At 42.4% G+C, this 23,748-nt stretch overlaps 1 protein-coding gene and 2 long non-coding RNA genes across 21 annotated transcripts in view; 1 reads left to right on the top strand and 2 right to left on the bottom strand.

Moving 5' to 3' along the window:
- The window catches only part of LOC102163149 (uncharacterized), a 127,443-nt gene extending 121,814 nt beyond the window's left edge, over nucleotides 1-5,629 (bottom strand). For 9 of the 18 annotated variants that reach the window (XR_014840611.1, XR_014840622.1, XR_002342383.2 and 6 more), the window contains exons 1-2: nucleotides 5,521-5,629; nucleotides 2,577-2,665 (exon numbers count right to left, since the gene is read on the bottom strand). This is a non-coding gene — a long non-coding RNA (uncharacterized LOC102163149). Of the gene's footprint in view, nucleotides 1-2,576; nucleotides 2,666-4,417; nucleotides 4,653-5,474 lie in introns of all 18 variants that reach the window. The other 9 variants (XR_014840621.1, XR_014840612.1, XR_014840610.1 and 6 more) reach the window with 3 other exon arrangements.
- A 6,939-nt stretch (nucleotides 5,630-12,568) lies between these two features.
- The window catches only part of UQCRC2 (ubiquinol-cytochrome c reductase core protein 2), a 31,262-nt gene continuing 20,082 nt past the window's right edge, over nucleotides 12,569-23,748 (top strand). The window contains exons 1-7 of one of the 2 annotated variants that reach the window (XM_003124555.6): nucleotides 12,569-12,667; nucleotides 15,287-15,370; nucleotides 15,468-15,617; nucleotides 16,634-16,698; nucleotides 18,762-18,818; nucleotides 19,041-19,165; nucleotides 21,928-22,025. In XM_003124555.6, the coding sequence (XP_003124603.3) occupies nucleotides 12,635-12,667; nucleotides 15,287-15,370; nucleotides 15,468-15,617; nucleotides 16,634-16,698; nucleotides 18,762-18,818; nucleotides 19,041-19,165; nucleotides 21,928-22,025 (612 nt within the window). In that variant the 5' untranslated portion in view covers nucleotides 12,569-12,634. Of the gene's footprint in view, nucleotides 12,668-15,286; nucleotides 15,371-15,467; nucleotides 15,618-16,633; nucleotides 17,344-17,628; nucleotides 18,819-19,040; nucleotides 19,166-21,927; nucleotides 22,026-23,748 lie in introns of both variants that reach the window. The other variant, XM_085017358.1, reaches the window with a different exon arrangement.
- Nucleotides 17,413-22,498, bottom strand: LOC146404505 (uncharacterized). Its single transcript, XR_014840606.1, has 2 exons — nucleotides 20,831-22,498; nucleotides 17,413-20,250 (listed from the first exon to the last, which is right to left on the bottom strand). It is a non-coding gene; the product is annotated as an uncharacterized LOC146404505 (long non-coding RNA).

Below are 23,748 nucleotides of genomic sequence, written 5' to 3'. Positions count from 1 at the left end.
ACTGGGATAATACCAGGCCCAGGACTCCCAAGGCTCTATACCCAGTGATATTGAGACTCAATTCCATCTGCCAGTGAGCCAGCACTAGTCCCCGTGCTCACCAGCAGTTCAACACCAGCTCAGCACCCCTGGGTCCTGCAGCCAGGACCCCAAAAGCCAGCTCTGCCAACCAGTGAGCAGATACTAGCCCCAGGACCTACTGTCACAGACTCTGGGCCCCAATTCCACCCACCAACAGGCCAACAACACATGCCCAGGGACCATGGCAGCCCTGCAGCCTCCATTGCCAGGAACCGGCTAACACACTAGCAAGCCAGCACAAGCCTCAGGGCTCCCTAGGTCCCACCAGCAGGCCAACACTAATTCTGGAACACCTTGAGCTCCTCAGCCAGCAGCCCCAGGAACTAGCCCCAACACCAGCAAGCCAACACTAGATCCAGGAACCCTATCCCCACCACCACCCACACCAGAACCCAGCTCTGTCCACCAGTGAACCAGCATTAGCTCTGGGATCTCTCGGGGTTTTGCAGCCAGCTGCCTTACGACCCGGCCCTGCCACTCAGTGGCCAGCAGCCTCCACACAAGGAAGGGCCTGGCAACCAATTGTACCAGGAGCCAGCCACACCTACCAAAATGCCCACAGCTGTCAGCTCACCCTAAGAGAAGTACCCACACAGCCCACATTGGGAGCACCCCAGGACAGGTACATCTATTGGCCAGGACAAGTACATCTATTGGCCAGAGGGGAGTATACTGCTGGGATACATAGGATGTATCCTATAAAAGGCTGCTTCTCCAGGGTCAAGAAACAAAACCAACCTACCAGATATATGGAAATAAAAACGTCAAATTAGGCAAAATGAGGCAAAAGGGGAACATGTTTCAAATGAAGAAACAAGATAAAATCCCAATCTGAAAAAAGGACAGACTGAACTTCTTTGCAGAACAGATACTGACTCACAGACTTTGAAAAACTTATGGTCTCCAGAGGAGAGTGTTTGGGGGGTGGGGGGATGTGCTTGGGTTGTGGGATGGAAATCCTGTGAAATTGGATTGTGATGATCATTATACAACCACAGATATGATAAATTCATTGAGTAATAATGATTAAAAAAAAATCCCAGAACTAAGTAGAGACAGGCAATCCACCCAATGAAGAGTTCAAGGTAATAATTGTAAAGATGATCAAAGAACTCAGGATAACAATGTATAAACGAAATGAAAAGTTTAACAAAGAACTAGAAGATACAAAGAAGAATCAAACAGAGCTGAAGAATATAATAATTGAAGTGAAAAATACACTAGAAAGAATCAACAGCAGAGTAAATGATGCAGAGGAATAGATTACTCTGGAAGATGGAGTAGTGCAATTAGTGAAGCTTCACAGATAAAGAAAAATAAAAACAAATGAGGACAGTTTAAGAGACCTCTGGACAACAGCAAGCATACTACCATTTCCAACATAGTGATTCCATATTGAGAAGAGAAAGAGGAAGGGGCAGAGAACATATTTGAAGATGTGAAAGCTGAAAAATTCCCTGACTTGGGAAAGGAAATAGAAATCCAGATCCAGAAAATATAGATCATCCCAAATGGATCAACCCAAAAAAGAACCACACCAAGATAACACTGTAATTAAAATGGCAAAAATTAAAGATAAAGAGAGAACCCCACAACTAAAATCATACTCAACAATGAAAAGCTGAAAGCATTTCCTCCAAGATCACGAACAAAACAATGATGCACACTCTCACCACTTTCACTCAACATAGCATAGGAAATCCTATCCAGCAATCAGACAATAAAAAGAATAAAAGGAAACCACATTGGAAAGAAAGAAGTAAAACTGTCACCATTTGCAGATTACATGATGCTATATGCAGAAGTCCTAAAGATACCTCCGAAAAAACTACTAGAGCTCATCAACGAATTCAGTAAAGTTGTCAGATATCAAATTAAAATACGGAAATCTGCTGCATATTTATACACTAACAATAAACCATCAGAAAGAGAAATTAAGAAAATAACCCCATGTACAATCACATTTTAAAAAGAATATCTAGGAAAAAACTTATACTCAGAAAACTCTAAGTCACTGAAGAACAAAGTTGATGACAACAAAAACAGATGGAAAGATATACCATGTTCATGAATTGGAAGAACTAATATTGTTAAAATAACCATTTCCTAAGGCAAATCTATAGATTTGATGCAATTCCTATCAAAATACTGATGGCATTTTTCACAGAACAAGAACAAATAATGTTTAAATTTGATTGGACTCACAGAAGACCCCAAATAGTCAAAACGATCTTGAGAAAGAACAGAGCTGGAGGTATTACATTCCTCGACCTCAGGCTATACTACCAAGGTACAATAATCAAAACAGTACTGTACTGGCACAATAACAGACGTAGATCAATCGAACAGAATATAGACCCAAAATAAACTGATTTACAGACAGTCAATTAATCTACAACAAAGGAGCCAAAAATATATAGTGGGGATAAAAACAGCCTCTTCAATAAGCAGTGCTAGAAAACTGGAAAGCTACAAGAATGAAATTAAGGACTCACCTCGTGGTGCAGCAAGTTAAGGATCCAGAGTTGTCACTTCAGTGGTTCAGGTCACTGCTGTGGTGCAGATTCAATCCCCGGCCTGGGAACTTTCACGTACCGTAAGTGCAGCCAAAGGAAAAAAAAAAAAAAAAAAAGAATTAAATTAGAACCATATACAAAAAGAAACTCAGAACGGATTAAAGATCTAAATGTTTAAGACCGGAAATGTTTAAAACTCCCAGAAGAAAATATAGGCAGCATATTCTTTGACATATGTTGTAGCAATATTTTTTTGGATTGAATGCCTAAGGCAAAGTGAACAAAAGAAAAAAAAAAAAAAAGACCAAATCAGACTTAAAAGCTTTGCGTAACAAAGGAAACCACCAACAAAATTTTTAAAAAATTCTACTAAATGGGAGAAAATATTTGCAAGGAATCTAACTGATAAGGAGTTAATACCCAAAATATATCAACAACTCATACAACTCAATACAAAAAAAAAAAAAAAAAATGAAGATGAGTTCCCATTGTGGCTCAGCAGTAACGAACCCAACTAGTATCCATGAGGATGTGGGTTCAATCCCTGGCCTTGCTCAGTGGGTTGAGGATCTGGCATTGCTGTGAGCTATGGTACAAGTCACAGAGGCAGCTCAGATGGAATGTCCATGTGCTGCACATGCAGCCCTTGAAAAAGAAAAAAACTTTAAAAATGGTCAGAAGACTTGAATAGACATTACAGTGAAGATATATAGATGGCTAACAGGCACATGAAAAGATGCTCAATCATCAGAGAAATAAATGCAAATCGAAACCACCGTAAAATGTCACCTCACACCTATCAGAATGGCTACTATCTAAAAGACTACAAATAACAAATTTTGGCAAGGATGTAGCTAAAGAGAATCTTTTATGTTGGTAAGAAGGTAAATTGGTACAGCCACTGTAACAGTAGGGCATATTCTCAAAAAATTAAAAATAGAAGTACCATATGACCCAGCAATTCCACTCCTGGGTAGATATCCAAAGAAAGCACAAACACTAATTTGAAAAGATACATGCACACCAATGTTCATAGCAGCATTATTCACAACAGCCAAGAATGGAAGCAATATATGTGCCCACCCCCAGACGAACAGTAGAAAACATGTGATATAGATATTTAAATTTATAAAATGAAATACTGCTCAACCATAAAAAAGAAAAAAATTTTGCTACTTGCAACAACATGGATGGGCCTAGAAGGCACTATGCTTAAGTCATACAAAGGAAGGCAAATATGTTATCACTTATATGTGGAATCTAAAAAATAAATGAGTGAATATAACAAAACAGAAACAGACTCACCAATATAGAGCTCAAACTAGTAGTTACCACTGGGAGAGGGAAGGGGAACAGGCAAGACAGGGGTGGTTATTAAGATACACAAACTACTACGTATAAAATAAATAAGCTACAAGGGGAGTTCCCGTTGTGGCGCAGTGGTTAACGAATCCGACTAGGAACCATGAGGTTGCGGGTTCGATTCCTGGCCTTGCTCAGTGGGTTAAGGATCCGGCGTTGCTGTGAGCTGTGGTGTAGGCTGCAGACGCGGCTCGGATCCCGCGTTGCTGTGGCTCTGGCGTAGGCCGGTGGCTACAGCTCCAATTCGACCCCTAGCCTGGGAACCTCCATATGCCGCGGGAGCGGCCCAAAAAATGGCAAAAAAACAAAAAAAAAAAACAAAAAAAGCTATAAGGATGTTTTATACAGCTCAGGGAACACAGCCGATATTTTACAATAATTTTAAATGAAGTATTATCTATAAAATTTCGAATCAATAAGTTGTAAAACTCAAATATAATACTGTAAATAAATTATACCTCAGAGTTCCTGTTGTGGCTGAGGGGCTTAAAAACCCAAGTAGTATCCATGAGGATGCAGGTTCCATCCTTGGCGTTGCTGGGTGAGTTAATAATCCCGAATTGCCACAAGCTGTGGCATAGGTCTCGGGTGCCGCTCAGATCCCACGTTGCTATGGCTGCGGCAAAGGCCAGCAGGTGCAGCTCCAATTCGACCCCCGCAGCCTGGTAATTTCCATATGCTGCAGGTGTGTCCCTGAAAAATAATAAAGAGCGAACAAACCATACCTCAATTAAAACAAATAAAATTTCCCTACATTTTTATTATCTCCAAATCTCAATGCAACTCCAAGCCCTCGGCCTTCCCAGGATTCCACTGAGAAAATCCATGCCCAGCTCTATTGTATCCCCTCTTATTTGCCTGTTAGGCAGACAATCTGTCTTGTTTTCATTTATCAACACACTTCCACCTGCCTTCCAACCTCAATCTTTCACAGCTCTCATCCACTGATGACCCTGGCCTTTTTCCTCCTGTGTTTTTGTTTTTGTTTTGTTTTTTCTTTTTACTACCAACACCCGAAACCTAAGGAAGTTCCCAGGCTAGGGGTCAAATAGGCTGCCAATCCACCCCACATCCACGGCAACCCCGGATCCCAGCAGCATCTGCTACCCCGGCTTGCAGCAAAGCGGGATCCTTAACCTACAGAGCGACGCCAGGAATCAAACCCGCATCCTCACCGACAACGCTGGGTTCTTAACCCACTGAGCCACACTAGGAACTCCCTTGTTATTCGTTTATAACACTCTATTCATTTTAGGCAAAAAAACACTATGTCCTCCTGTATCCAAAGTCTACAGATTAAAGCCAAAGAAGAAAACAACAACAAAACTTAATCTCAAATTATAAGGATATAAAAAACAAAAACTAAGAGCATCTAGTAATCAAAGAGGGGTGAGTAGTGTCAACCGGTGTAGAGGGATGAAGTGGGCACTGCAGCTGGCGCGGGAGTAACCTGTGTAAGGACATGGAGCAGAGGAGGTGGACAAACGGTGGGAGACTGGGGGGGTGTGGGCACACCTGTGGGGATGTGGCCAGAGGTGGGGAAGCAAGAGGTGGTAGTTACAGGAATAACAGCAGAGAAGTCCGGAGTGCAACAGGAGAGGCGCAGGGGTAGGTCTGCTACGCTGCTGAAGATGTAGAGCATTTGCACCGCAATATGAGGCGGGGGCGGTGGAGAGGGCGCACGCGCCAAGGGCGGAAACGCGAGGGCGCACGCGCCCCGAGGCCCGAGGAGGCGGAGCTTAGGCGCCAGCGGCTTGGGGCAGGGTGGGGCAGGGTGGGGCAGGGTGGGGCGGGGTGGGGCGGGGCGGGGTGGGGCGGGGCGGGGCGGGGTGGGGCGGGGTGGGGCGGGGTGGGGCGGGGTGGATTATGAGGGACACCTGCGCCTGGAATCCTTGGGCAGGTGTCTCTGGTGGGCTAAGGCGCTGTGGGCAGGGAGTGCAGCGCTCAGTTACTAAGTGGTCGTGGCTGTGGGACCAATGGAGGGTCTTAACCCATATAGTTTGCTTTCTACGTAAAATTATCGTGTGTGTTGTCTCAGTGTTAAAATACAGTTTGTGCATGCAGTAACTACAAAATCTGTCGTTTTATTTTAAACAACTTGTTTAAAGTGGAATTTTAAAATGCTTTTAACACTTAAAGGAATCTGTCACCCTTTAAGTTTTTTCCAATTTGTTAGACACTTTTTGAAAAGCAATATTAAAGAACACACTTTTGCGGGACATGCAGAACTTCCCCAGGCCAGGGATTGAACCTGAGCCGCAAAAGTGACAACTGCCGAATCCTTAACAGCTAGGGCCATGGAACTTCAAGGGCATATATTTTTAATAGTTTCTGAATTCATCATCTCCATAAACGTTGCAAAGAGAATAAAACATCGGTTGGAGAGCCCTTACTGTCTTTGCTCCTCTAGGACCTAGCATTTTGCCTGGCATGCTGTAAACATTTAACAGATATTTTCAGAATGGGGGAATGCTATTTTCAAGTGGACAAACCTGTTAAGGAACTCCATTTAAACTACATCTTCAGATGTATGCTCAGCAGGTTAAGAACCCAACATAGTGTTCGTGAGGATACAGATTCAACCCTTGGCCTCACTCAGGGGGTTAAGGATCCTTCTTTGCCACAAGCTGAGGTATAGGTTGCAGATGTGGCTCTGGTCCAGCGTGGCCGTGGCCGAGGCTGCCAGTTGCAGTTCCCATTCTACCCCTAGCTGGGGAACTTCCATATGCTGTAGATGTGGCTGTAAAAAGAAAAAGAAAAGCTACATCATCTTCAGGATGAATGACATCTTCAGGACCTTAAGTAGTCAAGCTTGCCTGGAGAGTTATCTTTAAATACATCTAAATCCCACCCCAAGAGCTTCTCTTTCATGAGATCTGCAGTGGGAGCCCAGAATTTGAATGTTAATCAGACAGGTGATTCTTATGCACAGCCAAAATCAGGGATTTACGTCAAAGTAACTGAGATCTCAAGGATATAGGACCAAAGTTGAAGAACCAAGCTTTTGGTTAGTTTCTTAGGGCTTTTTGTAATTTTGTTTTTCTTTTTGGAGGGGTGTTTTTACTTTGCTAGATATTCATTTAGATTGCAAGCATCTCTTTTTTGGGAAACACAAATTTGGAAGGGGTTAGGCCATTCATAACTCAGTCAGATTACTGTTATCCCAACACTTAAATGGAGATTAACTCCTTTGTCAGGGTAGAAGCTTGCTGAGGTTTTGTCGTTTGTTTTTGTAGTCAGCAGTAGAACATTAAAAAGTGTGGAGGGAGTAAAACATGCCTGGTCGAAGAGCCAAGAAGGGTAATGAAAGAATAGGATTTTACACAGTCTGCAGTTTAAAATTAAGCCTTTCACTCAAAAAAAAAAAGAGAGAGAGAGAGAGACAGAGGGGAAAAAAAAACAAAAACGAGTTTCCTGTTGCGGCACAACGGAAACGTAAATAAACCCAACTAGTATCCATGAGGACGTGGGGTTGATCCCTAGCCTCGCTCAGTAGGTCAAGGATCTGGTGTTTCTGTGAGCTGTGGGGTAGGCCAGCAGCTGTAGCTCTCATTCAAGCCCTATCATGGGAACTTCCATATGCTGCAGGTGTGGCACTAAAAAGAAAAAAAAAAAGAAAGCCCTTAAGAGAAATGTACAAAATGGTGCTGCGGTATCAAAATATCCCCACGTATTTGAAAAATTTTCCCAGGGAAAAAATATGAAACTGGCAAGAATAAAATATATTTTGGAAGAATATATCTGGCGTAGCCTATTATGTAACTGGTGCCATAATTGTAGGCATAATTTTTTCAGGATATTATTAGCATGTATTAAGGTGAAGTAGCAGTAATGACAAAAGTAACATAAGAAACATTTTTTTTTTTCCAGGTCCACACACGCAATATATGGGAGTTCTCTGGCCAGGGTTCCAATCGGAGCTGCAGCTGCCGGCCTACATCACAGCCACAGCAATGCTGGACCCAAGCTGCATCTGTGACCTACGGCACAGCTTTGTGGCAAAACCGGATCCTTAACCCACTGAACAAGGCTAGGGATCGAACCTGTATCCTCATGGAGGCTAGTCAGGTTCTTAACCCACTGAGCCACAACGGGAACTCCCTAGGAAAAATTTTTAAAGACCGTATTAGGAGTTCCCATTGTGGCTCAGCGGTTAATGAACCTGACTAGCCTCCACGAGCATGTGGTTTCCATCCCTGGCCTCTCTCAGTGGGCTAAGGATCCGGCATTGCCGTGAGCTGTGGTGTAGATCACAGACAGGATTCGGATCCTGCGTTGCTGTGGCTCTGGCATAGGCCAGTGACCATAGCTTCAATGTGACCCCTAGGGCTGTGGGTGTGGCCCTAAAAAGCAAAAAAAAAAAAAAAAAGCCACATGAATATGAAGTTGGGGAACCATTAACAGAATTGAGGAAGTTGAGGAAGGGAATTTGGAAAGATTTTGTCAACATTTGTCTAAACTAGCTTGTGTCTAACACCTTGTTCTTGGCCAAGAATCTGTTATTAGGCCTCTTAATGTCACTCAAACTGACATGGTTAAGTGTTAGGGCAAGAACTGCAGATGAGGGCTATCCTGGGAAATCCAGCATGCAATGGTCATTATATCTATAAAAAGTTCTACCCTCTCCCCATTGCCTCCTCAGTGCCAAGTTAAATAGTAGGTATATGAAAATCTTTATCCTAATCAACCTATCAAGATTTTATTGAGTGTGCTTTCTCTTCAGCAATTGTGCTTGATGTTAGAAATAAGAAAATAAAAAAAAAAGAGATCCTTCCTGCCTAGGGGGTGAGAGGCTACTGCCTACATCTTAGAAAAAGCGCACTAGATACAAAAGATACCAAAGTTGCAGAAAAATAATATAAGAGTGTGTGTCAGGAGAGATTCATTCACTTATTCTCTCAAAAAATATTGAGGAGTTCCCGTCATGGCGCAGCGGAAACCAATCCCACGAGGAACCATGAGGTTGCAGGTTTGCTGGCCTTGCTCAGTGGGTTAAGGATCTGGTGGTGCTGTGGCTGTGGTGTAGGCCGGGGGCTACAGCTCCGAGTGGACCCCTAGCCTGGGAACATCCATACGCCGTGGGTGCAGCCCTAAAAAGGCCAAAAAAAAAGAAAAAAAGAAATATTGAGCACATACTCTATGCCAGATACTGCTGAGGCTTATAAAAACAAAACAAACACTGCTAATGCTTGGGTTACTGCTGTAGCACAGGTTCTGTCCCTGGCCTGGGAACTTCCACATGCTGTGGGCACAGCCAAAACAAAACAAAACAATGATAATTAAAAAAAAAAAAAAAAAAAAAACCTGAAAAACCAAACAAAAAGAATGGATTAGAAATTCAAATTTTGGAGTTCCCATTGTGGCATAGTGTAAACGAATCCGACTAGGAACCATGAGGTTGCAGGTTCAATATCTGGCCTCACTCAGTGGGTTAAGCTGTGAGCTGTGGTGTAGGTCGAAGATGCAGCTCAAATCTGGCACTGCTGTGGCTGTGGTGTGGGACAGTGGCTACAGCTCCCATTGGACTCCTAGCCTGGGAACCTCCATATGCTGCGGGCACGGCCCTAGAAAAGACCCCCAAAAAAGAGATATTAAATTTTTTTTTGTAAAGTTTAAGAAAGCTGGATATTCATTAAATATTTGGTAGAATTCACCAGTGAAGCCAGCAGATCCAGGCCTCTTCTTTATCAGGAGATTTTTATTACTGATTCAATCTCCTTTTAGTTATAGGTGTATTTCTCCAAGTCCATCAATCTTTGGTTTTTATGTATTGGAGCTCTGATGTATGTTTATAACTGTTACATCTTCTTGGTGAATTGACCTTTTATCAATATATGCTATCCTTCTTTGATTCTTGCAGCAGTGTTTGACTTAAAATCTATTTTGTTTCATATTATTATAGTCATCCCACATCTCTTTTGGTTACTTCTTGTGTTGAATATCTTTTTCAAGATTGAATATCACTTTCAACCTATGTGTTTCTTGAGATCTAAAATGAGTTCCTCATAGACAGTATATAGTTCCATCACAGTTTTCAACCCATTCTGCCAACCTTTGGATTGATAATTTTATTTATTTATTTATTTTAGGCCCACACTTGTGGCATATGGATGTTCCCAGGCTAGGGGTCGAATCGGAGTTGTAGCTGCTAGCCTATGCCACAGCCACAGCAATGCCAGATCCGAGCTGGGTCTGCGACCTACAACACAGCTCACAGCAATGTGGGATCCTTGACCCATTGAGCGAGGCCAAGGATTGAACCCACATCATCATGGGTATTAGTCAGATTCTTAATCCACTGAGCCACAATGGGAACTTTGATTGAGAATTTTAATCCAGTTACTTTTAAAATAATTAGTGATGGGAATAACTTACTTTTGGAATTTTTTATTTTTCTGTATGTCTTACACATTTTTGGTCCCTCAGGTCATCTATTACTATCTTCCTTTGAGTTTAGTTGATTTTTTTCTTTTATGTTGACATGTTTTGATTTTCTTCTCATTTCTTTTTGCATTTTTTCTGTAAGTATTTTCTTGTTACAAAAGGGATTACATATAACATACTAACATTATAATAACCTGTTTTGAAACCAGCATAATTTCCATAGCATACAAAAGCTCCACTCGTACAGCTCTCTGTATCTCTATCTTATGTTTTTGATGGAACAGATTACATCTTTATATATTACTGTAATTCTTTTTAAAACTTTTTTCATATTACTTTTAGAGTTCAGGTTTGATTAGTTTGCATCAAATCTGTGTATCAAATTGGGGATAACTGACGTATTTACTATGTTGAGTCTTCTAATCCTTGTACATGATATGTCTCTATTAATTTAGGTCGTCTGTGATTTTTTTTTTTTTTTTTTTGTCTTTTTGCTATTTCTTGGGCCTCTCCCGCGGCATATGGAGGTTCTCAGGCTAGAGGTCGAGTCGGAGCTGTAGCCACCGGCCTACGCCAGAGCCACAGCAACTCGGGATCCGAGCCGCATCTGCAACCTACACCACAGCTCCCGGCAACGCCGGATCGTTAACCCACTGAGCAAGGGCAGGGATCGAACCCACAACGTCATGGTTCCTAGTCAGATTCGTTAACCACTGCACCACAACGGGAACTCCTATGTTTTTTTTTTAAATTGTTTTAGTTTTCAGCATTTTCAGAACAAACAGTTCGTGTTTTGTTACCCAGTTATTTTTCAACTAATCATTAAGACTTTTTTCCTTTTTCTAGTCTTATTTCATTTACATGTTCACCTACTGTACTGGTTAGTTTTTGTTGTTTGTGAACTCTAGAAAATAGGCATCACACTGAATATAGTTACTTAATGCTTTTACATTTAGCATTGTTTCTAAGACTCACTGATGTCATAAAAGAAGAAACTCATTACCAGCACTACTTGCCATAATATTCAAAATAAATATACAACTATTAAAATAGAACAATGTTCATTTATGTACCAACTTAAAATCATCACATGCATCACTGTGTAAGTGTATCACATTTTCACCACCGGGTATTAGAAGTCGCCTGGTATCTCCTGTTAGATAAGTGCGGAGCAATTCACCCACAAGCCAAAGAAGACCTAAGTTTGTGTATGCTTTGTAACATCTACAGTACCAGCCCTTATGAAATTTTAATGCGCATATGAATCAACTTGGGATCTTGTAAAGGTGCAGATTTTGATTCTATATGGAACCTAGATTCTGCATTTCAAACAAACTCCTAAATGATATTGATGTTGGTTTCCCAACCACGCAAAGTGGCAGGGTACCAGACTGTTAAGTCCCTGAAGGGCAGGGATCATGCCTTATTTTTTAGAATAGTGTCTGGCACAGGCAACGGCTAAGTTACTACTCGTTGAAGAAAGCACTGAATTCGCTTCCCCCCAGTCACACGACTCCCAATAAGCAACCTTCAGTTCCAGTCTCTCGCGCGAGCGCACCACTACTATTCAAAAATTTTAATCTAAGATAAAACTATAGCTCAGTTTTTATTTTCTACGTAATCCCAGTCTAGAATATAAATTCCATGAGAGTAGAGACCTTAGTTGTGAGGATTTCCTAAATTTCAATCTCCCCGGACCTGATCTGGAAGTAAGAACAGCGAATTCTCTGAGTAAGGCCTCTGCTCTCATGGAGCTAATGATCTAGCGAGGACTTCAAGCGAGAGGCGATCACACCAGGTTTCTACGTCCAAGCCTTTGCTGCAGGGCAGCCACGGAGACCCCCTCCCAAGGCCACCCGCCACCAGGCAGTGGGAAGTCCTGGAACTCAGTCGCCGCGGGGGGGAAAAGCCCCGGGCAGGGGCTCTTTCATTGGACAGTCCAGATCGGGAGAATCCAAAGTGGCGGGGGTGCTGGATGGGCTATCCTAGACGTAGAAAAGGACTACAGAGTGGATATCCGCGCCAGGAAGAGAAACCTAAAAGTGGTCATTTAAATTGCCTTCTGAATATTTCCTTACGAAATTATGTTTCTCCCTAGCCTGCGTCTTGGAGGAATTGGACTGGTCCAACCTCCTCCGGGGAGCAGTAGAGCGCAGGCGGGTCGTGTAGAGAGGCCCCTCAGTAGGCGTGGGAAAGAGTGTCGCGGGGAGAGCTGGGCCATTCTCGCCCTCCGCCACCATCTTACTCTCCTGTAAGGCGGTTGTGACCGCGGGTCCGAGCAATCTTAAGCCATGAAGCTTATAACCAGAGCCGGATCCTTCTCGGTGAGCACAGTCGGCGGGCTTAGGGCAGGGTTGGGAGAGCAGTTTGTTAGCAAGGTCATACGGACAGGAGGTGCCTGGTTTGGGGTCCCGGTGCCTTGGGCTCTGTTCTGCCCTTCAGCTGAACCCTGCCGGCCAAGTGGTCTGCAGGCTGGGTGGGTCGGGCGTCCGAAGGACAGCTCGTGGTCTGAGTACCGGAGACCCAATGCCGGAAAACCGAAAGAGAGGGAGAGGGCTTGAGAGCCGAGGTGTAGCGACTGGGCGTGGGAGACCTTTGAAGGTCATTAGTGCACTTTGCTGGAGAAGGCGACCGCCAGACCTCGGACGCAGGAGGCCGGCGTAGACCTACCTGTCAGCCTCGGCCCCCCGTCCCTACCCTGTCAGCCTCGGCGTATGCTTCTTGGCGTATCACGGAGCATCAGCTTTTCCAATGGGCTTATGAGTATGATCCTAAGGAAGAAATGAGCTAATGTCTTTGTAGCGTTTTTCGCAGTGCCTGGAAGTTGTTACTGTGGTCTCCTGCTTTTCTTGATCTCTTGTAAGAGTTTATCCAGGAGGGGTTCTTGGCCTGCCCTCAAGAGCTTAAGCTCATTCAAGCCAAGCCGGAGTGAAGCATAGCTGTCGTCTGGGGAAATCTCCTCTAAGTGTCAGTGTTATATGTGTGGAACGGTAGTTATGGGGGGGGGGGGTCTTGTTCTCAGATTAAAAAAATCTCAGCAAAGCCACCTTTGTTCCTAGGAGACAGTTGGCAATATCTAGAGACATTTTTGGTTGTAACAACCTGTGGGGGAGTTCTGCAGCTGAACATCCTACAGTGCCTAAAGCAATCCACGGCAAAGAATTGTCCAGTCCCAAATGCCAAAATTACCTGGGTTTGCAAGGTAACCTAGGAACCTGATAGAAGGAGGTGCAAAAGACCAGGGAATGGAGTTTCTCTGCACTTAATGTTTAAGTAGATAAACTATGAATTGTACAAATAGCCGTAATTTAGTCTACAATTGTCTTACCCTTCCTAGCACCCCTAGACAAACCAGTGATTAGAGGAAAACCCAGTTAGACTGGGCAAAGATCTCCGAAGCTCCTCCTCCATTCCATCCATCTCCACCTTCCAGTAGGAAGAAAATACTCAGAGTTCCCATTGTGGCTCAGTGGAAACGAATCTGTCTAGAATCCATGAGGACACAGGTTCAATCCCTGGCCTCGCTCAGTGGCTTAAGGATCTGGCGTTGCCGTGAGCTGTGGTGTAGGTAGTAGACACAGCTCAGAACTGAGCTTGCTGTGGCTGTAGCGTAAGCCAGCAGCTATAGCTCCGATTCCCTAGCCTGGGAACCTCCATATGATATGCCACAAGTGCAGCCCTAAAAAAGCAAAGAAAAAAAAAATTAAAATTAAAAAATTTTTTAAAAATAAAACAGTAAAATCACTAGGAGGGTTAACTATATGAAACTAGGAACCAGCTTAGTACAGCACTGATGCTGAATGCACAACCAACAGCCTCCACCCCCTGGACAACACCGAGGGGCATTGCAGCCTCTGAGGGGGGGGCGGTCCTTAGAAAAATCTAGTAGCATGTTTGTTTGATCCTGGGAGTACTGAGGATTAACTCTCAGCATCTCTAGTAGTCACCTTATGACCCTTCCACATCATCAAAATGTGGCATTTTGTATCATTTGCCAAAAAAACCTGATTGCAGTTCAGCATTTTGGATCCATTATCTGACATATAAGAGGACCCTTTTACCCTTAATACTATACATACCACTGTAGTGGGTACATATAGTATATTGAGAATCTGCTATGGATGAAGCTATTGTTCATCTCATGGTATATTAGTCAAAGAAGATAAAACCCTTGGTTGTATAGTATTAGTGTAACGCAGAAGAGAGTGAAGATTCTATGGGAAAAATTGGGGGCTTAGACAAAATTTCTTTTATAGACTTTATCCTTTTTAAAGGTTACCTAAAATGATTAAGGAATGAAATCGTATTGGAAAATAGGCCGAAAAGATGAAACTCTTTGGGCAGATAAGAGAAGCAGTCATGGTAAAATCTGTCTAAAAGGGTATGAATGTGCTATTCCACACTTTTCCAAAAAATTCCAAAGTATTAGAGCTAGAAAGAACCACTTGAAGCCTTAATAAGATAGTTAAAAGGTTTTTTTAAAAAACAAAAACAAAAACAGGAGTTCCCGTCATGGCACAGCAGAAACGAATCTGACTATGATCCTTGAGAACCCAGGTTCAATCCCCAATCTTGATCAGTGGGTTCAGGATGTGGCTGTGGTGTAGGCTGGCAGCTGTAGCTCCAATTCGACCCCTAGCCTGGGAACCTCCATATGCCGTGGGTGCAGCCCTAAAAAAAGACCAAAAAAATAGTAATGATTCTTTACATAGTAAGAAGTAAACATGGAGAACTCAGTATTCCTTCAGCTTCCACAAATCACAAAGAAATATTTTAGAATGGCATGGGGAAACTGGTGGATGAGTCAATCCATAACAAGTTAATCGGCTAAGTCCCCTCGTGGAGTTCTTTTACCATTGAATACCCTCTGTTGCTTGGGCCCACTCTGATTCAATGCACTGTTCTTTTGAGAAATGTGGTAACCTGTCTTTTTTTGTGTTTAGAGATTTTATTCTCTCAAAGTTGCCCCCAAAGCTTTGGCCAGCGCTGCCCCTGCAGGAGTGCCTCTACAGCCTCAGGACCTTGAGGTTAGTCCCACTGAGTTGCTCACTGGCCCACCTGTGCCTTACTGTCCTTGGTAATATAAAGACATTAATCACATCCCTACTTTATCTTTAAATACAGTTTACCAGATTACCAAATGGTTTGGTGATCGCATCTCTCGAAAACTATGCTCCTGCATCAAGAATTGGTTTGTTCATTAAAGCAGGCAGTAGATATGAGGACTCCAACAATTTAGGAACCTCTCATCTGCTTCGTCTTGCATCCAGTTTGGTAAGCATCTTTACTACTGCAGTGTGTTTAGAAATCTACAGAGTTCCCTGGTGGCTCAGCAGGTTAAGGGTCACTGCTATGGGGCAGGTTTGATCCCTGGTCCGGGAACTTCTGCATGCTTCGAGTGCTGCCCCAAAAAAGAAAGTAATCTGTGGTATCTTAGTTCTACAGAAAAGAACAACAAAGCAACATCCCTATGTTAGTTTCCCAGAGCTGCCATAGCGAATTACTGCAAACAGTGTGGCTTAGACAACAGGAATTCATCTTCTCACAGTCTGGACGCTGGGAGTCAGGCAGGGTGTCAGTAGAGCTCTGCTCCCTCTAAAAGCTCTAAAAAGAGTCTTGCCTTGTCTCTTTCTAGCTTCTGGTGATTGCCAGCAATCCTTGGCATTCCTTCACTTGCACCTGCGTCATTCCAATCTCTGCTCTTATCACATGGCTTCTGTGTCCAAATATCCTTCTTATTTAAGTTTTTCAGTCATATTAGATTTAGGGTCCATGACCTTGTTTCAAGTATTTGCATCTGCAAAGACTATTTCCAAAACAGGTCACATTTGCAGGTCCTGGATGAACATGAGTTTTGGAGGGACATTATTCAACTCAGTACAGGTCCCAAAAAACCACAGGATACTTTTTACCACAGAGAAGCATTAAATTAGTGTCCATCTGAATATTAGTGCTAGGAAATAGAAATCAATTTTTAAAGGAATTATTAAATGCCAGAAATTGAAAGAAAATTATTCTTTCCCATATGCAGATCTCCTGCAGAATAGAATGATGAATCCAGTAAGCTTGTATTTGATAATGGAATTTTAACCTAACTATACTTTATATAAAAATCTGTACTTGTGCTTTTTGGGGAACTTTGTTTCATTATTCTTAAACTAGAAAGGATTCCCTATTTAGGTAATGTTCTTTTTGAATTTAATGACAAACACTAGATTTTGATGTAGAGTGATGTTTGGCAAGCATAGCATTAAAAAAATACTAAAAAAAATTGTTCTTTCTTTTCCAAGACTACAAAAGGAGCTTCATCTTTCAAGATAACCCGTGGAATCGAAGCAGTTGGTGGTAAATTAAGGTTTGTTACGATGACTAATCAGAAATAGTGAAAACACCAGAGGGTAGTCAGTTGTAAAGGAACTTTTCTATTACCGGGGTGGTTAACAATTTCTTAAGGCACAAGAAGGAGAACACTGATAAATTTGACTGCAAAAAATGTAAAATATCCTTAGGCCTTAAAGTAAAAATTACATTATCTGGGAGTAGATATTTGCAACATATGTAACCTGGAGAGAATTATTTGCAAAAATGAACTACAAATGAGGAAAAAACAACCAAAGAGAAAATGGATAGGGAGAGGCTGTTCCCAGAAGAGGAAGCCAGAAGCAAGGATCTTTACTTGTAATCAACAGCGATGACAAGCATTTTATGCTTCTGGTGGAAGTATAAATTAATACAGCTACTTAGAAAAGAACCAGGTAATATCTGTTCATACTGAAAATGAGCATATTTTACAAGCTAACAATTTTTCATCCATATGCACAAAGGAATTCTTTATCGTTATCGAGACTGGAAGCAATTTAAATGCCTGTCTTTAGAGAGAGAGAAAGAATATGATACAGTAACATGCTGGGCCTGCTACACAGCAGTTAAGGAAGAACTCGATCTGTATCCACATAGCAGACTTCAAAACAAAATGTTTTGTGGGAAAATAAGCTTCACAGTTTTTATTTATTTATTTATTTTTTTGCCTTTTTGCTATTTCTTGGGCCGCTCCTGCGGCATATGGAGGTTCCCAGGCTAGGGGTTGAATCGGAGCTGTAGCCACCGGCCTACGCCAGAGCCACAGCAACGCGGGATCCGAGCCGCGTCTGCAACCTACACCACAGCTCACGGCAACGCCGGATCGTTAACCCACTAAGCAAGGGCAGGGACCGAACCCGCAACCTCATGGTTCCTAGTCGGATTCGTTAACCACTGCGCCACGACGGGAACTACAGCTTCACAGTTTTTAAAGGTATAAGGTTTTTAACAAAATAATAACATGTCGTGCTTATGATTATACTTGTCTCTAGTGTGGGAGGAAGTGAGGGAGTTAGCCTGGGAAGGGTGCAAAGAGATCTTCAACTTTAAAGTTTTTTTTTTTAAGTTGTGGTAAAATACACATAACATTAAATTTACCACTCTGCATCCACTAACCCCAAACTCCCAATCCATCTCACTCCCTCCGGCTCCCCCTTATATGTATGACTGGGCCACTGTGCTGTACAGCAGAAATTGACAGAACATCGTAAATCAACCATTCTCTACTACACAATTTTTAAAATATAAAAAAAAAAATGTACCACGCTAGAGTTCTCTAAGTAAAGTAAGGATCCAGTGTTGTCATTTCCCACCTTCAGGTGTATAGTCCTATGGCGATAAGTGGCATTAAGCACCATCTCCAGAATGTGTTGTTTTTGTTTTTTGCCTTTTAGGGCCGCACCAATGGCAGAGGGAGGTTCCCAGGCTAGGGGTCAAATCACAGCTCCAGCTGCGGGCCTACACCACAGCCACAAGGGGGAAATCCGAGCTGCATCTGCAGCATACACCACAGCTCACAGCAATGCCGGATCGCTGACCCACTGAGCAAGGCCAGGGATCAAAGCTACATCCTCAGATACTAGTCGGATTTGCACTAGGACAGGAACTCCCTCCAGAATGTTTTCATCTTCCCCAGCTGAAACTGTAGCACTGACTCCCCCATTCTCCCTTTCCCCCAGCCCCGGGCAGCCACCACTCTGTGTTCCGTGTCTGTGATTTTGACTGCTCTAGGCACCTCCTATCAGTGGAATCATACAGTATTTGTTGTCCTTTCATGACTCCTTTATTTCGTTTAGCAAAAAGGTCTCAAGGTTTATCTATGTGTAACTTGTCAAGATTTCCTTCCTTTTAAAAGTTGAAATATCTGCCATTTCCTTTTTGAAGATTTTAAAAAATATTTTACAATTTTAGTTGAGTGTATATACTTTTGTTATACTATTATTTATACTTGTTTCTACCTCACAGTAATTTTTTTCCAAAAGAGTTGGTTGATTTAACAAAGCTATAAGGGAAAGCTAATATTGATCTATAATTCACTGTGATTTATTTTTGACTTAGTGTGACTTCCACAAGGGAAAGCATGGCTTACACAGTGGAATGTCTGCGAGATGATATGTAAGTACTTGTAGGGTTTTTTTTGTTTTTTGTTTTTTTAAAGAAATACCGAGCTGCTCAATTCTAGTCTTTTTTTAATGGGGCATCGTGGCCTCCTGTGTTGGTTTTGTATTATTATTCACAAGGTGCCTGAAGTGGAATATCGAGAGCATAGCAGTTCTGAGGAGTGGATGCTGGTTTTAAATTTTTTGACGGTAACTCTTATCTTTGTGCCTTCTGTAGTGAGATCCTGATGGAGTTCCTGCTCAATGTCACCGCAGCACCAGAATTTCGTCGCTGGGAGGTAGCTGCCCTGCAGTCTCAGCTAAGGATTGATAAAGCTGTGGCTTTTCAGAATCCACAGGCTCGTAAGTGCACTTTTCAAATTATGTTCCGTCGTTTCTAAGATAACTGCATTTTTTAAAAAGATCAATTTGTAGAGGAATAAAACTGCAGTTGAAATTTTTTTCTCCTTGGGTTTGAAAATGTGCTTTCCAAAAATTTGCCCACTTTTAAAACATACTGTTGTTTGTTTCTAAACATTTGTGTTGTTGACTATTTTTCACCTTTAATGGTATGTAAATTGATTGTAGAATCCTGGGCCTTTTTCCTGTGTGTCATTCCCCCAACCTGGTGTTTTTGTGGTTGTTTTCCTTTTTTCTTTTCTTTTTCAGCTGCACCTTTTTTGTATGGAAGTTCCCAGGCCAGGAATTGAACCCGAACCAGATCCAACGCCAGATCCTTAACCCACCATGCTGGCCCAGGGATCAAATCAGCACCTCCACAGAGACAAGCCTGATCATTAACCTGCTGTGCCACAGCGGGAACTCCCTACTTGGTATTTTTTTAATGGTTGTTTTGCTTAGACCAAATCCGGCAGCAGTTTATAGTTGCTGCTGCTTTTATTGTTTATTGTTATGTATTGCTATTACTGTTTAGCCAACTCACTTTTATTGGGTCTTTCCAACCAACTAAGTTTTTAAAAGTAAGAACTTTTTTGTATTCATATTTGTGTTTATATAATATTTAGTTAAATGATCTTGACAAGTACATCTGACAAAACAAATCTATTAAAAAGCACTCTTGACTCTCAGAAGTCATACATCTTCTGGTAGGAGCAAAAGTGTGCAGATAGACCACTGAGATAAATGCAGGTGATCAGCTGCAGGGGCTCAGGGTGGGATGGACTTCACTCAGATGCAGGCCTGTCAAGGGTGGATCTCCCAAAAAGGAGAAAAATAAATAAATAAATGAAAGAATGGGTCTCCTGTCAGGTATTTGAAAAACAGTAAGTGCTTGCTTTCTGTTAGCTAATGATATTTCATAGTGATACTGTGTCACATAGGAGAACGATATTTGTTACTCCAGACCTCTACCAAAGAATTAGATAGAATGTTAAAGTTGTGGAAAAGATGGCTTGAGGAGTTCCTGTTGTGGCTTATCGGTTAACGAACTAGACTAGCATCCATGAGGTTGTGGGTTCGATCCCTGGCCTCGCTCAGTGGGTTAAGGATCCGGCATTGCCATGAGCTGTGGTGTAGGTTGCAGATGTGGCTCGGATCTGGTGTTGCTGTGGCTGTGGTGTAGGCCAGCGGCTGCAGCTCCATTTAGACCCCTTGCCTGGGAACCTCCATATGCCACAAGTGTGGCCCTACAAACAAACAAGCAAAAAAAAAAAAAAAAAAAGACTTCTGTGTTCAGAGTAGCTTTCTTCCCCATTGATAGCGCTGAGGCCCCAGCCCTCATCCTTTCTGCCTGAACAGTTAGTTACTGTCGTCTCCTGGCCAGTGTCTGCCTCCAGGCATACCTCTTCAGTCCATTGCTGTTACCTATCACTATTACAGTGATTTTTTTTGTTGTTGTTGTTTTTTTAGGGCACACCCATGGCATATGGAGGTTCCTAGGCTATGGGTCCAATTGGAGCCACAGCTGCCAGCCTACACCACAGCTACAGCAAGGAGGGATCCGAGCCTACACCACAGGTCATGGCAACGCCAGATCCTCAACCCACTGAGGGAGGCCAGGGATCGAACCCACAACCTCATGGTTCCTAGTCAGATTCGTTTCTGCTGTGCCACAACAGGAACTCCTACAGTGATCCTTCCGACATGAAAATCCTGTAAAGGTGTCTTATTATCAATGAGGTAAAGTCCCAACCATTTAAATGAGCATCTTCGTTAATGCTAGTGATCTGGCCCCTGCCACCCTCCCTTGTTTCTCGCTCTACCCTCTTCCCTTCCCAGCTGCCATTCCCCTTTGCATCAAACTGTTTTCTGTTTCCTTTGCCTGAAATGCTGTTCCCAGATCATTCACCTGGGAAACACCTACTCATTCTGGCAGACTCATCCCATATTTTACTTCTGTTACTCCTTTCAGATTCCCACCACCCGTCCCTCGTGCCCTCGCTGCATTTTTGATATACTGCTAACTTCACATCCATAATACTTTATGTTATAGCTTTTCCCCTCAACACTTTGAGGGCAGGCACTGTGTCTTACTCAGCTGTATTTCCTGCACCTGACACAGTACCTGGCATAGAGGGACTGCCCAAATGATAAATAAAAGACACATAGCTCAGGCAGAGGCACTGAACCCGGAAAGTAGGGACAGTGCCAGGGTACCAATGAGGAGTGCCGTTTGGCAGTGGCATTTGACCCCTGTAAGCTAATAATATGACCTCAAACTGATACTTTCCTATTCCTCTCATCCTGACAACTCCCTCATTACCTAGAGAGGGAACCTTGGAAGTAAGTGAAATTCAGATTAGATGACTTAAGGTCACAGGGCAAGGTGCTGGCAGAACTAACTAGATTGAGTTTCTGCATCTGAAATCCAGGTCATTGTCTACTTTCCAGGTGACACCAGGTAGACTGAAGTTAGAGATGTGTTTCAGTGGCTTCTGACATTTAGAAGCTGCTATCCTAGAATCTCTTATTTTTCTCAGCACATTCAACTGGCAGAATTTTAAAAGTTGCTAGAGGTTAAATGATACTAAATTTCAAGTCCTCTGAATACTTGAATGCTGTAAGATGACCAAAGTTGTATAGTCTAGTTGCTCTCTAGGCTCTAAACATTTTATTGTCTTTATTTAAATCACATTTCCTTAACTGCTTCTTTACTTACTTTACAGAGGTCCTTGAAAATTTGCATGCTGCAGCTTACCGAAATGCCTTGGCTAATTCCTTGTACTGTCCTGATTATAGGATTGGAAAAGTGACACCAGATCAGGTACTGATAAAACACATTATATTTTAAAATGTGTCTGTTTTCACATTAAATTGAACATGGACCTGCCGTTTCAGTTTTGTTTGCTAATTTTGCTTCTTATCTTCTAATTTAAGAAATTCTCTTGCTTATTTTTCCATCAGCTTGCTTTTTACCTAAAATTTGACCTGAACAATTTTTGTGTATCTTTCAACTAAAAAAAAGTTTTTATTACAAAAGTGACATATTCATCACAGAAAATTCAGAAAACAAAGACAGGCAAAATAAAGGGAGTTCCCGTCGTAGCTCAGAGGTAACGAACCCGACTAGTATCCATGAGGACTTGGGTTCAATCCCTGCCCTGGCTCAGTGGCTTAAGGATCCAGCATTGCTGTGGCGGCAGCTATAGCTGCCATTCAACCCCTATTCTGGGAATTTCCATATGCCAGGGGTACAGCCCTAAAATGCAAAAAAAAAAAAAAAAAAAAAAGGCAAAATTAAGGGGGAAAAAATATAAAATATTAAAATATCTCACACACCTAAAGGCACTCATTGTTTTGTTTTTTTGTTTTTTTTTAATTAATGAATTTCCCTACATTTATAGGTGTACAACAATCATCACAACCAAATTTTACAGCATTTCCATCCCAAACTCTCAGAGGCACTCATTGTTAACACCTAAATATATTTTTCTTCTAGACTCTTTCTGTGTGCATGTGTCTTTTAAACAGTGTATGAATGTTTAACTACCGTAATCTTGTGACGAAAAGTCTTCCTTTAACCACTCTGAATACCCAGATGGGAATGAACACCACTTCCATACCTCCCATGCCATCATCAGCTTGCTCACCAGCTCATTTACCTTCTCCAGCACACCTGCCTCACTCTGCTGGCAGTACAGATTTGTCACTTGTCATAGCCATATGTATATCAGAGAGAGAACTTTGTTTCCAAAACATGAAACATTGAGCATTAAATCTGCAAGTGTAGATATGTATATACAGTCTTAATTACCTACTCCTACCACCACCCATTTCCCCTAAATTTTTTATCAAAAGACATTAAGAGAAAAACTGGGAGGACTTCCCATTTTAGCTCAATGGAAACAAATCCAGCTGGTATCCATGAGGATGTAGCTTTGATCTCTGGCCCCACTCACTGAGTTGGGGATCCAGCGTTGCCTCAAGCTGTGGTATAGGTCGAAGACACAGCTCAGATCTGGCGTTACTCTGGTGTAGGCTGGCAGCTGTAGCTCTGATTCGACCCCCACCCTGGGAACTTCTATATGCTATATGCCACATCTTCAGCACTAAACCAAAAAAGAGAGAGAAAGAGCGAAACTGGGAATTATCAACACTTTCAAAGTATACATGACTCAGAAATTAAGATACTTATTTTCGGAGTTCCCGTCGTGGCCAGTGGTTAACGAATCCTACTAGGAACCATAAGGTTGCAGGTTCGATCCCTGGCCTGGCTTAGTGGGTTAAGGATCTGGCGTTGCCATGAGCTGTGGTTAGGTCGCAGATGGGACTCAGATCCTGCGTTGCTGTGGCTGTGGTATAGGCTGGTGGCTACAACTCCGATTGGACCCCTAGCCTGGGAACCACCGTATGCCGTAGGTGCAGCCCTGGAAAAAGACAAAAAGACCAAAAAAAAAAAAAAAGATGCTTATTCTCATTTCTGGTTATCCACGACAGAAAACTGAATTTTGTATCCCTTTTCTCTTTTGACTTACCTCCTTGTTAAG

Source organism: Sus scrofa, chromosome 3 (assembly GCF_054392235.1).
Source record: "Sus scrofa isolate SSC_HxYL_T2T_F1_AM1 chromosome 3, Sscrofa_HxYL_maternal_Yorkshire_Landrace_v2.0, whole genome shotgun sequence".
Lineage (NCBI taxonomy): Eukaryota > Metazoa > Chordata > Mammalia > Artiodactyla > Suidae > Sus > Sus scrofa.
The sequence above is the reverse complement of the archived record's forward strand: the minus strand, read 5'-3'. Positions and strand labels throughout refer to the sequence as shown.